The sequence below is a fragment of the Phlebotomus papatasi genome, chromosome 1 (assembly GCF_024763615.1).
Source record: "Phlebotomus papatasi isolate M1 chromosome 1, Ppap_2.1, whole genome shotgun sequence".
NCBI classification, from domain to species: domain Eukaryota; kingdom Metazoa; phylum Arthropoda; class Insecta; order Diptera; family Psychodidae; genus Phlebotomus; species Phlebotomus papatasi.
Genome location: NC_077222.1, coordinates 43632726 through 43649866, shown reverse-complemented (window position 1 = coordinate 43649866; position 17141 = coordinate 43632726). Strand labels below are relative to the sequence as shown.

Here is a 17141-nt window from a genome sequence, read left to right as displayed (position 1 = left end):
AACTGCTCACACTGAAATTTCAACAAAGCAATTTTAACTCAAATCATATCCAAAATGTGACGAATTTTGCATTAATATGCGTTCTAAAAAGAGTAAATATTTAGTTAGAATACATTATTCATTAAATATTGAAAAAAAAATCCATAATTTTAATCAATTTATCAGTGGTGTCCAAAATTACCCTTAAAGTGTCCAAAATTACAAGCTGCCCCAAATTATAAGCCCTACCCCTATCTGAATTTGTGTGTAAAAAATAAAATTAAACGTTCCATCATACATGAAATGTTAGCTATGGCATTTAGATAGTATATTTTGACCAAAAAAAAACTAATAAGTGGTATAAGTGTCTCTTCATAAAAGGCTTGAAACATGTTAAGTACGATGCTCATCTTGTCAGTGAAGAAAATATTTATAGAAAATTCTCGGATCTTCCTGAAATTATCGGTGTCTAGGCTCCGACTGTAGCAGAGCTTAGCTTAAAGGAAGAATCCTTTCCGAATAGCTCAGAAAGGCTCTTTGCTCTTTTTCATATCTCAGTGAGCTGTAATTAAGATTGTTCGCACGGATAAGTAGTTCTCCTGGCGTCCACAATTGGGAGGCCTCTAGTATCAAGTATAAGGTTATTAGTGCCATTTGAATGATAGCAATCTAGATGGTGCCTCTCCGGGGAATCTGGAGAGTCTCTGGCCCTTCTGATTTCACTATGGCGCGACTGGTTCGTCAACTATTTAATCCAGCTTTACGAGAGCATCTCTGCACTTGCTGCTTGTTAGGCAAGTTTTACTGGGGTCATTGTAGTTTGACACTCGGGTATTTGAGTTTTATCTAAAAAATTATAACGACAATATCAAACTTGAAGGCAAACTATAAGGAGTGCCATGGTTTAAGTGCATTTTAAGGAAGATCGGGGTTCATCGAACAGCTGAGATTTTTGTTAAGTCTCATTTAGAATATTCAAATCAAAGTGCATAATCAAAACTATTCTAGCTATTTTTTCTTAGAGATGGTCTATATAAATATACAACACGCTTTCCACATTATTAACTAATTTTCTCAAAATTTTATATTTTCAAAAACCGTGTATATGTAAAACTGTCCCATTCTCCCCTAAAGGTATTTGAAAATCCATTTTTCACTTTTATAAATAATAATACATAATTAATTCGAGAATCTGAAAGTTTTAGTTAACATCACGTCTACCTAAAATCTGTCCCTTGGTTGAATTCAACTTTTAGCGAAAGGTGGCTTTCGAGGGGGTGAGATATAATAAATTGCTGGCGGAGATCTATCAGCTCACAATCTAATGGATTATTGAGCAAAGGAACGCGTGTAAGAGGGAATTGTGCTAATTTTATTCTGATGGCCAATAGCCGATATCTGACTTGCCTTCATTTGTTCACGCCCGAAGATTAGCAGTTAACTCAACTCTCCCTGTCATGCACTTGGGGTTCTTTATTGCTCCGAGGCCCGTACCTAATTTATTAAGGGATGATTAATGTAATATCATTTGTTCGTATTGAAAAGTTTTCCCAAGAAGCACACCAATTATGCAACTACGTGGCTCCCAAGAGCTTCTTGCCGAGAAGTATTCATTCGATAGCATATTTTTCATTGCAAATTAAAGTCAATTGAGACAATATTCTATAGTCATCCATTCGCTTCAGGGGGCGGAAGAGACTGATGGGTGAAGTTTCATTTGAATGCTTGAAGTATCAGGCCTACGATAAATTTTCTTATTTGATTGCAAAATTTCAAAACTCAAATTAGCTGCCTCTCTCACGCTTCATCTGGTTCTCAATTTCATGAAAACTTTAGTAAAATTTTCTCGCCCGATGATGGCCAATTTATCGGCAAAAGTTTTATATCGATACCATGAAATAAAATTAATGTAATTAGAATACGTTGCGGTACATAAAATTTGACTTTGCACACAATCACGAACTCATGTTTTTGGAAAATGAATATTGCAATAAATCGTGGGTGGAAATTAACCAAAAATGTGACATTATGGTCAAAATATCAGGCAATTGAGCCTCACGAAATACTCCGATAGAGCCAATGATTCTATTTTATCACACTTGGATAGCGTAAATGTCACTGGGTGGTAATTAACACCTCTGGCACGCGTAATGACCAAAGGATAGACGATAAATTTCGGATTTTTCTCACCTCAATTTATTTCTGCAATACCTCAATCCAGGCTAAATCCTTAACCACAATCACAGGCCAAATCTCTAGCGATTGGGGTGGTTTTCTCGCAAAAGGCTCGCTCGATACACAATTTATTAGCCATTTGGGAATATCTTTAAGAGAATATTCGCTTAATTTCGAATTCATTCGGAAAAGAAATCAATATATTAAAGCAATAGAAAGCCTTTTTAATTAAAAGATAAAAATTTTATCAGAGTTCATGAGACAAGCGAACTATTCTTTACAATATTTCAATTAACTTAACTAATTAATTAATAGTTACTGTCTCTTCAACATATTCAATTCGGTTTTACTAAAAGAATTTTCAATAAACTATAAAATTTGTTAAAATTCCATTTAAATGAGATATTATCCTTAATTCTAAGATGAAGAGACAATTTAAAGTTTAAGTTAATTATTTAATGTTAACATTATTTATTATTTTATAATTTAAGTTTTTCTTTAAAGCTCACAAGAGAATTTTCAGTAAATTAAAGGTTAAAAAAACCTCATGATCAGATTTAAAATTAAAGGAAACCTAAGAATTTTCACACTTCTATTTTAGCTAAGTTACTGTAAAGATTCTTTTACTGATCAAACCCACTTGGACACGTATGTTCGAAAAGTATTTCGATATCGAATTTTCAAATACCAAAGTTTAACTATACCTTCGAGGGCCTATTTTTCAACCGATTTGCTTAAATTTTTATTTTTTGAAAGATTTTGAAATTTCCAACCCGACTGCATCGAACTTAGTGGGTTGTGAGTCGGTATAGTACCCGTAACTTATGTATATCTTTCTCAAAAATTTTTCAAAAATATTTCATATTTGTTTCAAAGCTTGTGGTACGGCTAGAGGCTAAACAATAAGAGATATCGACTTCCGGTTTTCGACTTCACCACATTAGTCAACATTATCTAGGACAGTATTTTTTCCTTTTCCCCCACCCCCCCTGGTACCCCACCAAACCCATGTTTTTTTTTATTCATTTCGAAAACGGTTGCAAGATTTTTTTTATTTTCGAATATGTTTTGGAAGTATATTTGAATGTAGTTTTATATTTGAATATATTTGAATGTGAATATTTTTGTCTTTAGACACCTACATTCGAAAACCATTTTGATATCGAATTTTCGAAGATCAAAGTTTAACCACTTTGGAGGGCCTATTTTTCAATCGATTTGATTAAAATTGGATTTTTTTTTTGCAAGATTTTAAGTTGTAACACGACTGCATCTGACTTAATCGGTAGTGAATCGGTAATATATCTATAAATGATTTACCTTTCTCAGATTTACTTTTCATTAGTTCGTATGCTTATTACTCATGCAAAATTATTCTAGACTAGAACCTACTTTTCTTACGCAATATCTTATTTCGGAATGACTTTTTAAATTTATTAATCGTTTTAATTGGTAGTAAAGCGGTATGTACCTAAAAAGCATGCGAAAAGATAATACACGCATAGCTCTTTCTCGTGAGTTCGAGCACTCCGCAGAGCTGGGAGGCTCTGCCATCTCTTTTTTTTTAAGATTTTACATTTAAAGATATATCTAAGAATTGAGCTTACTGATAAAGTATTCTTAAAATATAGGAGAAGGAACACCTCTTCGACAGTCAACTTTTATTAACACTCCCCTTCCCTTTTCATTCAGTTGCAATACCCCTAAAATACGTCAAAAATTAGATTTTTCAAGATTTGCACTACTGGCGATTTCGTTCATTTTTGGATATGTTTTGGAGGTAATTCAGCTGAACATTTGGACGTCGACACATTTCACCGGAAAAATCGCTATCTTGAATTATTCAAAGTTAAAGGTCAATCACACTAGAGGGCCCAATTTAGAAACGGATTTGGCCAAATTTGGATTTTTTGAAAGGCCTTGTGATTAGTAACAATCTAATCCGACTGCATTAGTTACAATCCAGTGGTAGATGGGTAAAGTAACGGTAATTAGCTCTATTTTAAGAATTACTGTGTTCGCGTTTTTCCAATCTTCTGACTCACTAAAAACTCAAACGGTAAAAGATATCGACTCACGGTCTTGGATGACCCTCTTAAAGTGACAATATCTCGAAACTAATTGCGTTTTTTTTCACGTCTCACTTCATTAGTTTGTTTTATATCTATATTAATCTTATATGCATCTAAAAAAAATTCCGATATCGAATATAAGGCTGAGCTCCTTCTCTGGAGTTCGAATAGCTCGCACAGCCTCGGATGCTTTGCCACTCCTCTTTCTTTCAAAACAACCTTTGCATTATTAAGCAAAATAAATAAACTTTATCTGCATAATACCTATGGTTTTCTATAAAAGGAAAAACACAAAGTTCACCTTATCTGCAAACGCAATGAACCCTGACCATTTCATTCTTCAAGCATCTACAATTTTTTTTTTAAATTTCCTTTCATTCTCGAGTTATTATCTCGCCTAATTAAGGAGCTGCGGATGATTGAGAGTACAATGAGGAATCTTCATTGAAGATTCTTTTGAATTGCAGCATATCTGCATGTTTTCAATCTATAGCCCCCTGCAGGATAAATATTCTCCAGTCTCTTTGTCTTTAAATAAAAGTTGCACGTTTGAATAGGTTGATAGAAGTTTCGTCGTTTTGTGGTAATCTCTGCCCGTGCTTGGCGTTGGAAAAGTATGAAGACTCTTGCAGGTGAATATTATTCAAAAGCTCAAGATGTATTAGGTCGGGCGTTTGGGGGTTTTAGCATTGTGGAGTTCGCTAGAATTCTGATTGAGTATCCATCTTCACCCATTCCCTATGAAAGCCGGTGAGGTGTGATGTGAATATCTGTTGTCTGTCCAAAATTTGTTTGGGGTGCGGTTTTGGGTGGGTTCTGTCCTATACAACAAAGAACGGTGTTGACACAAATTTACGATTTCGTTATAGGGGAGTGTGGGGGAGAGCGAAAGATATTTATTGGTTTTCGATTACCCTACATAGATTTCTGCTTGGTTGATATATTGCGTTCGTTCATCCCTCTTGTCGACCAAATCACCACAAGGCACTTCCAACAAGAGAGAATTCCTCTGTCACGAACACAAATTACAACCTCTATGCACTTCTCTAATGGTGTTTCATTGACTGTTTTTATCACACTGTCACCTCACATCAGCCCCTCACCCCAATCCAACTTTTCGACAATCATGAGCTTCTATTTTGATTATGAGGACCGTCCATTGCAAAACCTCCCATTCTGGTTGCGACAGAATTAATTGAGGGTGATTCTGAGAGAAATAAAGAGTCGGAGGTAATCATGTGAATTATCTAATTGCCGAATTTACCACCCTAAAGAACACTTGTGCAGAAATCCATCCCCCCATTTTTACACTTCCCCAAATAAAAGATACTTCCCACAGAACGGATTTAATCCTCAACCATCAGTTGCTTTTCAGCTGCACCATGCTTTTATTGTGCTCTCAATGGGTGGAATATATAGCATATTTGCTACATTAATTTATCTTCACTGTTACGAGTTCAAGAGAATAATTTATCATGACTAGTTTATTTTAATTGCTACTACTATACGAATTATTACTTCTCCCTGTTTTTCAATGAAATTTACTTTATCCATCCCTTAAACGTGGCTATCAAAATTAACCGTTGAAATTTTAAGTGTTGAAAACATTGTACAAATTTACTGCAGTAGAATAGACGAAATTATATTAAAGGTCTTATATCTTAGATTTTATTCTTAGAATCAACCCGAATCTAAAAAAAAAGAAACATGTTAATCTGTAAATTCTGTTTATTTAAGTGAAAGTTAAAAAGTATCGTAAAATATAGCATAGGAAGATAATACTAGTCGAACTACAACTTTACATAAAAATGATTAAATAAATATGTAGATATAGTAATAAAGGGCACTCAATGGGTTAAGTGGTAGAGCACTCGCTTTAAGATGCAAGTGTCCCGGGTTCGAATCCCCTTTAGGTCACCAGGATTTTTTCTGGCGTTAAAGGTGTTCAGATTGCATCCAGTGAGCTTTACTGCACTTGATTACACGGGCATGAGACTGACAACTTCATCCCGTACAAGAAAAAATGATAATGCATGTCTAGAAATCCCCTTGCGGGAAGGCCTTGTTCCTTCATGGAATGTTGTGCCAGCATTATTATTTATTATTAGGGGAAGTGTGCCAAATTTCGACCACTTTGGGTTTAATTTCGGCCATGGAAATAAATTAATTAAAATTATGTATGTTATCTTCGAATAGTTAATGAATTCATTTTGCTTTTAAATATTTATTCATTCTAGGATGTATTAACACAAAGACCGTTAAATTTTAGGTATAATTTGAATTTAAATTGCGTTGTAAAAACTTAGTGTGGGAAGAGTCTTACAAAAAATTAGACAGATCGATTGTGTGGTGAAGTGCAAGAGGTTTTCCTTCGGTGTTTTTTCATGAAAATTGATTAGTTTTTATTAAAGATTGTTTTTGTTTATGTTAATAGTGAATCAAACTTTGAATTTCAGGTGAAATTTCCCATCTGGATCCTGTATTTCGCGTAAAAAAGTATACACTTTGTGAGCGTCTCTTCTGTGAGGTAGTGTTGCCTATTCCGGTAACATTTTTTGCTTTCCTAAATTTCTTATTCATTTTGTGTTTTTTTTTTCAATGTTCTACAATGTCTACAATGTTCTACAAAGTGTTTTTTTTTTTCAAAGTTCTACAATGTCCAGAGATAAAAACCATCGCTTCTATGAAAAATATGATGTGGAAAAGGCCTTGGAAGAGTTCAGGAAGAGCAAATTGCTACGGGAATCTGCGCGTAAATTTGAGATGCTACTCTTCAGGTCTTTAGATAATATATTACACGGAAGATCTCAGGGTTTGTGAGTCATATAAACGTATTAAACTGAACATTAAACTCGTTCCGCTTGACGTTTTGAAATTTTCTATCTGTTGCATCACATAAGGTGGTCAGAAAAAAGGTGGCCGGTATTTCACTCAAAGTGGTCGGAATACTACCCAAAGCAATGTCCAGATTATTATTAATTTTTCAATATTTTAAAAGTGATTTAAAGAAAATAAAGCTAATAAACTAGTTTTCAAGGTTCCACAAAACCTTCCTGAAAAGGAAGTAACAAAAAATATCAATATGAATTAAAAATATTGCATTTCAAAGTTAGAACTTCGGTGCCTATATGCAACTATGCCAAAATTTGGCACACTTACCCTAGATATAGTGGTAGATGGTCTTTAGGCCATCCTTAAATGCTATAGAGATACGGAAAACGGGGGTACCAGTGAACACTGCGATTTTTAATTAGATATTAGACCTCAAAAGACGAGACCTGTTTGTATTCATAGACAATAAGGATGTTTATGATCACTGAAGAAATGATCGTCATGGTCTAAATAGTTTAGACATAAAAAACAGTATTCGGTGCTACCCCATATTTGGCGGTACCCCAGTTTTCCCTGAAGAAAAGCTTACGAAAAGAAGGGTGAAAAGTCAACCCTGGAGTGCAAAGTCACCCACATCTACGGTATTGTACGAAATGATTGCAGAGTTTCTGATTTAAATAGGGTCTTTGTGAAGTTTTGATGTTGGAAATATTCTTATTGAAACTTGTATTGATATTACCAAAGAAAGTCGACAAGTTTTGAGTAAATTGAATCTCTTTGAATTGATTGAATGATATATGATTTACATTACATTATTTTACATTTTAGTTCAAATTTGCATCCATTTTAGTTATGCAACTGAATGGTATGAAATGTATGAAAAAATGAGAATTGGGAAGCCAAATGTATGGCGGTTTGGATGAGTTTTGGCCAAGTTTAATTGAATTCTCGGTTGAAATTTGATTACAGCTCTACCACGGCACGATCCAATCATCACTGGCATAAACCAGAGATACGAAGATGGTGACTTTCTGCTGGGCAATTGCACATCGGATATGTCAAGTCCACCAGCAATGCTGTCGTGGTACATCAACGATGAGAAAGTAATCACCATTTTTCTTTTTCAATGTCTGTCTCAGGGGACATACCCTACATCTCCCCCATCTCCTGTCACTTGTGTCAAATATTGCATTTTGATTAAAAACTTTTATGTCCCCATCACCTCACACCCCTGGGTATGCCTGTCAGACTGAGGAATAAGCATATACACCCATTGAGAATTCAAGCCCACCCCTGAGATCCATATAATTTCTCCCGCAGGCACCGCCAGAATATCTCCAACCACTCCATGAGACAACCATCGAGTCAGACGGTTTTCAATTACGCTTCCGCAGTTTAGAGCTACGGTTTCATATAGATAAGGCACGACACGAAAATGTGCGAAACACCATGCGACTCAAGTGTCTTGCCAGAGTTGAACAGATCCCAACGGCAACGCGAGAATCAAGCATCGCTGTATACATCGCGTCACCGGATGACTTAACCAATCAAAAGTTAATTAACTATTGGACTAATTCTAATTCGGGTCACCGCAAATTTACGGCCATGCTCTTCGTCACTCTCACCACCCTTGTATGTCTCATGTTAGCAACAAGATAGTGTATTAAATATTAAAAAGCCGAAACACCCACACCACCCACAAGGTGCGGCGACCCTCAAGACGGCGCAACCCAACCAGCGTTAGGCAGAAAATCAAAAGCGCGCCCTGAGTGGGATGAAAGTCATGTATTTGTAATAAAGATTTAATGAAAATGTTGGTTAGCTGATTTAATATTACACAGACATATTTATTAAAATAACAATGTATTGTGTATTAAATTTTGTATATTTCTTATTTAGTTCTTAATATAAGTGGCCTTATTATTTTCATGTAAATGCTCAAAGTGACGCTCATTTGGGATATTCAAAAAGCTAATATTTCAAGACGTTTTCAGGCATTCAAAATATTAAAATAAAAACCGTACTTTTTATTAGTTATGGAGAAATATTCTCAAATTCAGTCACTTATCATGACACTATAGCAAGATCTGCCTCCACATTCCTCTGTCCTTTGATACTGTGGAACAACATTTCTGTCGCATTTATACGTCTCACAAATAAGTATTTCATTTCAGTATTCTGCACAATTTATTTTAGATTCTTAACTTTCCAAAAGCTTTAAAGAAAGGAATTTATATTTAAGAATTTATTAGAAATATTTTAGACATTAGGTCATGAAAACGTTATTTGCACGTCATTTAAATGACTTGAGGTAGCCTTCAGCTATAGAGACATTCTTGTCCGAATATTACGTTATTTTTACCTGAAATAATAATATAACTGACGAAAAAGATGCCGTTATTCTTTTGGAAGTTTTTGTCAGAGAAACTTAAGTAATTTTCAAGCGGTATAATTTATCTCACAATGAAAAATAAGCTTCTGACTGAAATTGTGATTACCACCCCGTTTCTCTCAATTGCATGATATTTTCCTACGAGTAAATTACATTCTGAAATTAAGTAAATATCTTTCTTTATCTTCAGCATCCTCCTATTTATTTTGATGAGTATTTAAATTAAAGCGTGGTTTAGTATTATTTTATAAATATTTAAAAGTATTGCAATGTATTTAACTCTAAAAAATAGTCAAGTTTTTATGTTTATTTTTGTAATGGAGCTTTTTTGAAGAAATTATCTATGGCATGAAAAAAATTTCAAAATACGGTTATATCTCATGATAACTATTGGAAAATAATCATTATTCGAGTGGAAGACTTTATACGATAATTTTATAGCCATATGACATTCTACTTCACACCTCTTGTTCTTATTTTATCACTCACCTGCCAAAAAGTTAGTTGAAGAAAAACAGGAAAATGGAATGAAGTGAAACTTGTAGTAGTTTTATTGTAATGATTATCGCATTTTTACGTAGAGATTATTTTCCATTTTAAAAGGCATTCAACAGATTGAGCAGGATTATAGTAATAATGGTTAGTAAAAATGAAAATTGATAAGCAATGAAATATTATTGGCAAAGGACTTATTAAGACGTTATGAACCATTTTAATTCTTACTGAGCAAAATTGAAATTTTTACTAACTATTTTGAATTACCAACTGACCAATTGTGGTGATTGTGAGAAGTTATGAAATTAGGTTAAAATTAAATTGCCATACACCTGATTAGATTAGCTTGGCAATCTTGCTCTCTCTTTTTGACTGGCCTAGCCCCAATGAAATGTTAAACACATTGTAAAACCGAAACATACAACCAGAGAAAGGACGTTTCCACCGTTTAGTCCTGGAGGTTGCAATCAACGCTGAGATGGCGATGGACGCATGGGGAGTGGGAAAGGTCAAGAATGAGATGAAATACAGTAGACTCTCTCAAATTTGGGCATTTTGGGACCGAAGTGTCACCCGTATTAGAGAGAAATTCTGGCATCAAATTGTTTGAAATACAACAATTTTTTTTTCTTTTGCATACACATATTGAATTTACATACTCATATTTATGGTAAATTTCATGAAAACCCCTTAATAATGCAACATCACATGATAACTGAGACAAACATAGTAAATTTGAGCATATTTGCTTCATTCGAAAACTTGAAAAATATTTATATACTTTTTTCAAATTTAACTGCTGCCCGAATTAAAAAGTAGTCCGATCTTAAAAGAGCCTAATTAAGGAGAGTCTACTATAAATTCAAATTCAAATTCAATTTGAATTTTAACTTATCAAATCCCCTATTTTTTTATCAAAAGCGTTTTTTCCCATTGAAAGTATGAGGTTTGGGTGCCCGAATAATTACAATGACTACACAGTAATAATAACGTTATGCCGACTACATTTTACTACTTGGGAAGCAACAGTATATGTCATTAATCTATAATTTATCTTTGGATATCAATATTTTCGAATTTATGAAATCCAAACAGATATAACAAAATTCTGGAATTTCAACACAAACACGCCACATTGATTTTTTTCTGTCAATATAAAAATGAGAAGTATTTATACGGAAAAAATACTATTCATTAAATATTCGGAAATATAATTTATTCAATTTATTCGCAGTGCTGATATTTTACTGAAAATGAACGATATTTCAAAGTATCTGAAATATTGCTTCGTTCCCCTAATTTATTTTAGCTCAATTATAGTCTTTTCTATTTTTTATGTTGTTTAAAATAAAGTAAATCGGAAACACTGATTAACTTTACACTGTAACTGGACGATGCAAGTAAATTTAATAAAAATTAAATTGACAATATTTTAACGGAAATGTACCCACAGCTTTGTTACACTAAATTTATAAGGCGTTGCTGATGGAAATTCTGTACAATACAAAAGCGGTGTTTGAACAAACAATGCAAACTACGAAGTTATTGAAGCTCTATTCCGGCTCATTTAATTTCAATCTAATGCTTTTAGTTAAATGAACCGATTACATTTGCATTATTATCCACGAATTCAAATATAAGGACCCATATTAAATTGTAAATTGTCCACCGGCAGTGTTCACTTTAACCACAATCAATCGGCATTTTAATTAAATTTCAGTCTATGCATAAAATTCTTTGGGATATTTTTTTAATAAACAACTTTTTTTTGAAAAATATTGAAATTACAAACTAAATTTACTCAATAGATTTTTTTTTCATATTTGTATAGCTTTTACAAGATTATTTAATGAACTTTTGTAAAATTCTCCTCAAGTGTCTGAAAAAATATTGTCTTTTGGCAAATCTTTTGATATCCCCAAAAGACGTCATCACAGTCTCCAATTGACGTGAATAGTATATTATTGAATTTTCCTATGAAGAATGGAATATGAGCGCTCAGAAAATTAAAAAAAAATGTGAGAATTGCTGGGAGAGAAATTTAAAAAAATACAAATAAGGAGTTGTAATATTTAATGTATAACATAACGCATATCATCGTTAAATCCTTATTGAAAATTTTCTTTTCCTAACTAGTAAAAGAAGTAGTATTGAAAAATTTATAGTCAAGTATTATAAAAAAAAGACACTCCATATGAATTGTTCTTTATCCGGCCGAATTGTTAAATTTAGTGAAACAATTTTTTAATTATGCATTAATTGTAATAAGTAATAAATGTTTGCAAAACACAACTCACTCTATTTTTTTGTGTATAAAGAACTCTTAAAAACGATAATTAATAAATATATATATATATACATATAAATATGAACTGTCATCCTTTAGGTAACAGAAGAACTAGTGGACAAAACCTTAATTTTACAATTAAATAATCCCTGAAAGAAAAGATTGATAATGTTGGAGATGTTGTGTAAATATAGATAAAGAAAGAAATGGACGAAATATGCAGTCCTCGTGAGATAAATCAAAGTGTATGTAAAAGGTAGTTGAATTTCATGGTAATACAAATAAGAAAGAATATTTAGAATAATATATAAATAATACGAAAGTATAAAATTAAAAATCAACTCACTAAAATGCCCCAAAAGAAAAAAACAACTTTTGAACAACATAAACAAAATACTACACATATTTGATGTACATAGAGGAAGTCAAAGATCAAAATTAAATTTCAAAATGTAATTTAATATTGATAGTGCATACACAATTATATTGACATTGAATATTTATTAACAACAAAAATGAATTTATTAATAAAACAGAAAGTCAGAAACATACACAAATTTTGCACTAATTACATGATAAAACATTTACATAGTTGTATAAATGTGGAATGGTGAAGTTTATGGTGTTAGGGCCTGAAAAAGGATCAAACTGAGTCAGACCTAAATCAAAAAAAACAAAAAAATACCCACTCAGAGCAGTGAAGGAACTTTTACAAGGCATAAGATCCCTCATGACATGAAAGATGATGAAGTGGAGGATATTCCAAGTCAATAAATTATTCAAAAAAAATCATGAAAAATTTAATCTCACTCACATACACACCTCAAAAAATACCATGGAGAAAACCTCAAGTAACTAAGTAAAAAAAAACATGACTAGTTAAATTAACAATGAATGTACTAATGTATAATCTTAAAAAAAAGTCTATGATGAATTATCTTCAAAACACACCTATAATAGAATTGATATTTTTATGTTAAATAAATTGAACCTTTAAATAAATCATTTTAACAGATCTTACCTTTATTTCACTCACTCTCCTTCATCTTAAGATGTACTGTGACACTTTTCGACTAAGAAGAGAAATAAAGTCAATGAGAAAAATATATCGAAATTATCAATCATTTGTCAATAAATGAAATGTAACAATTTGTTTCCAATTTTCTTCACCATTAACCTTGTCCCGCCCTTTTGGTGACCAGACCAAACAGTATGGGGTCCCATTTTTTGTCACTCTTTTGGATTAAGGGTGAGTGCGTTCAATGTGCAAAGAAGGAATCAAATTGGGAGAAAGGCGTCCTGGTAAGTAGAATTTCATTGCCTTAGAGAATGAATTATAAGTTAACCAATGAAAAAGTTAGCAAAGATTCAACCCTAATTAATACTTGTTATAAATTTCGGAAATTTTTGTTTTCCTTTACAGCCTAATAAAACTATACGATTTTTACACCACGAATAGGACTATACCAATGAGAAGAAAATTTGTTGGTATTCATCAAATATCATGCGATACCCAAGTGGCACCGCATAACTGAAAGTACTATGTTAGGTCATAAAAAAGTCATTTATGCGTTTGTAATAACGTTAATAGTAGAAGTACCACATTTTACTTATTTGGCTTAAGTTCCAATTTTTAATTTTAGTGTCAAAGTCCCGACATCATAGCTACCATTAATGGTTAGGCTCGTTGGAAAGGCCTTTGAATTTCTCACAATTTTGAACGGGTTTAAATCGTCGTATGTCATCTTAAAAATTCTAAGGTTGCAGTCATATGGCTTTAAAGAGCTGCAAAGTCACTACGTCAGAATTACTAATATTATGTTTATGCCGCAACTAGTAATTTTTGATCCTATAATTATGATTTCCGAGCGGGGAAACCAGAATTTGGAAATAAAGAAGACGTCTTTCTTCTTTCGATGTCCACTTTATTCTCTCCTCTTTCTATTGATACATGGATATTTATATGATTGCTCCCTCATTTTATGATCTTATGCCGATTTGAATTTCGCAAGAAGTACATTCCTTTTCAAGGTAATATAAACATTGTGATTCTTTGTCAATTAAACATCAAAGAGTAATCCATATATGCCGAAACTTTGAAAGATAATTCTCAGAAAAATTAATATAAACATTTCCACATTCTTATGTCGCGTCGATTTAAAAATGAGGACACTTAATATATGATTTATGATCGTGAGATTTAACTCTATGTTTTGAAATTAAACAGTAGGGAGACTGGGGCAAAAAGTCACAAATTTTATTTTTTTACAAACTACTCGAGCGCCTCAGAAATTTCTTATTAGCACAGTTTTATAAGAAATTTACCGCTCTACAACTTTGTGAAAGTCATTTTTCTCTACTTTGTAAGGAAATATGTTTACAGAGCCGTTTTCTAAAAGGTAATTTTGTGACTATTCTCAAAAATGCTGGAGCAAATAGTACCAGGCATGGGGTATTATAACATTTTGATTCGCTACATTATGAGCTTCCGCAAATTTGAAAAAAATACCTAGAGGACATATTTTCATAGAAAATTTATTCATCTATACATCTTTGTAAAACACCGTTTTCTCTATCTGAACGAGAAAAGCGCTTTTAAATCTATTTTGGAAAAACCACACAAAACTGCAAATGGTTTGACCAATGTAAACAACAAGCGGCGAAGCATGGCAATGTCGTTTCTTTTCGCCGTGAGACATCAAAAATTACTTCGCTTTTTGTTACTTTTTGCTCCATATACCTTTTGTTACTTTTTACCCCAAGTAGTCATTTTTAATAAAACGATTTCTGGAGAAAAGAATTTTTGTAGAATTCTAAAATAGATAGCGGATAATTATTCAAAGAATCCAAATGATTTAGGAAATATTCACCACTGCATCAATTTTGAAAAATAATTAGATAATAATTGGCATCTTCTGCAAGCAAAATATTTCAATAAGGCTAAAAATTTCGATATTTTTTTTATTTTCTAAATTCCTTGTTCGAATTCCAAGAAACTTACGACATTGAAAAAGGTATATGGAGGCTATATATGGAAGAAATTTTAAGCCGCTTTCTTTTTTTTATCTTGGAAGATATTGAATTTTAAATTTTTCGATTTGTGAATATTTGCCCCAGTCTCCTCTACATATCCAAAAGAATTTCACTTAAAATTAATTGACAAAATATCTTGAATATCAGAATTTCAGAATGTCAGAATTTCCGTTTGTAATTCTTAATTATGTACAATTTTTGTACATAATTTTTCTTATAATTTTATTTGTTACTTACAAATGTTAATCCTTGATCATAGAGTGAATTGTGCGTAAATTAAATTATTACATGACAAAGTTTTTTTTTCAAAATTTTGCTAATAATAAAAAGATTATAAAGAGATAGCAATGCGTGCCACATTTACAAAATACTCTAACTCACGAGAAAGAGTTCTCCGTGAATTATTCTTTTGCATAGTTTTTGGGTATTTTAGTTGGGGTAATTAGTTAGAAAAAGCGCATTTCTGTATGATTTATTCTTTTAATTTGAAATAATCATAATACATGTTGTCTAAGAAAATTACCATTTCACACTTAAAAATATTGTAATTAAAATATGTTTTAACTTTAAATCTAAAATAAATCTAAAAGAATAATTCAATGTAATAATATGAATTGTTTATGAGGTGAAAATTGTATTTATAAGTTGCCAGATGTCTAGTTATTTTCCAAAAAATTCCTTTTTCTATTTATTCACTTCGATGACTCATGATTGGGTTGAAAGTAATGCTTTTCTTGTAAATTTTTTTTATACCTAATTTCATTACAAAAATTTCACTGTGTACAGATAATTTCTATAAAAAAAGCTACTATTTTTTATGCAAATTGCTTCCAATCTGTAAAGACCTTCACATCCAATCAAAATTATTGAAAAAATATTGCAAAAAATAACATCCTTCTTACAGATATGTAAGTGTTAAACTATAGCTGTGAATTTTCCTATAAAGGCAAACCTCCAATAGAATTGTGTGATAAATAATTCTATACGTTCACATGGTTTATCAAAAGCTCTCAAAAACCCTCTGTTGTATCTCACATACATATGTATTTTTGATTTTATTCTGAACCTGAGGTTACAGGCCAGAGTAATACAATGAGGGTTGGTAACAGAGAGTATGAGATATTTATGAAAATGTGTCACAATATCATAAAATTCAATGATGCTTCTGGTCACACTCAATTTGTTTTATTATAAAATTATATTCCCTGCTACATTTTTTGTTTCTCTCAGATATCACTCAATTTCACCATTTTTTTTTGTGCTTCATCCTCAGAGATACCCTCCATTGCCTTCCTATCGCTGGTGACTGAATTGAATAACGCATAATTCAAATTTTCGTCTATTCCAAACCAACCAGAGGACAATGGAATAGGGTGCCAAAGTCAACGGTGTGGGGATGGTGTAGGAAGTGAGTCAGAGACGGTAGGATGGTTGGGGTATTAATTCCGCCGAAGAGAAAGTCGCACTGCAGTTTATCATCCGGAATGTGGCTCCCGATGGTGTTTCATTGAGTAGAGTTGCAGCGGTTCACAGTTGGGAGTTCTCTATACTGCTAAAACTGTCACTGTTTCAGCATTTTCCACCCTTTCAGTTGCACACGATCGTTCTTGACAGAGGAAAGCAGCAATTTCGGAGTTTCACTTCTCGCATTTGCCTCAATGAGTTCTTCAAAGAAAATTAGTAGCTAATGCTAAATAGGAATTGAAATAATCCAGATTGATTTTGCTTATTGAGAATGCTCCATTAATTTTAAATATAGACCGAGGAGACTGAGTGTATTTCTAGTAGATTGAAATAATAAATTTAGTTAAATTCCAGCGGACATTTTATTGTAGTTTGTTGTGAAATCATAAAAAATTTTACTTAGAAAGTTATA

General features: G+C 32.4%; 1 protein-coding gene across 1 annotated transcript in view; it reads left to right on the top strand.

The window, feature by feature from the left end:
• Window positions 1-11696, top strand: part of LOC129809616 (uncharacterized) — a 56752-nt gene extending 45056 nt beyond the window's left edge. Inside the window, exons 4-5 of the mRNA XM_055859574.1 lie at window positions 8028-8161; window positions 8379-11696. Of these exons, the coding sequence (XP_055715549.1) occupies window positions 8028-8161; window positions 8379-8717 (473 nt within the window). The 3' untranslated portion in view covers window positions 8718-11696. The remainder of the gene's footprint in view (window positions 1-8027; window positions 8162-8378) is intronic.
• Window positions 11697-17141: the final 5445 nt, after the last annotated feature.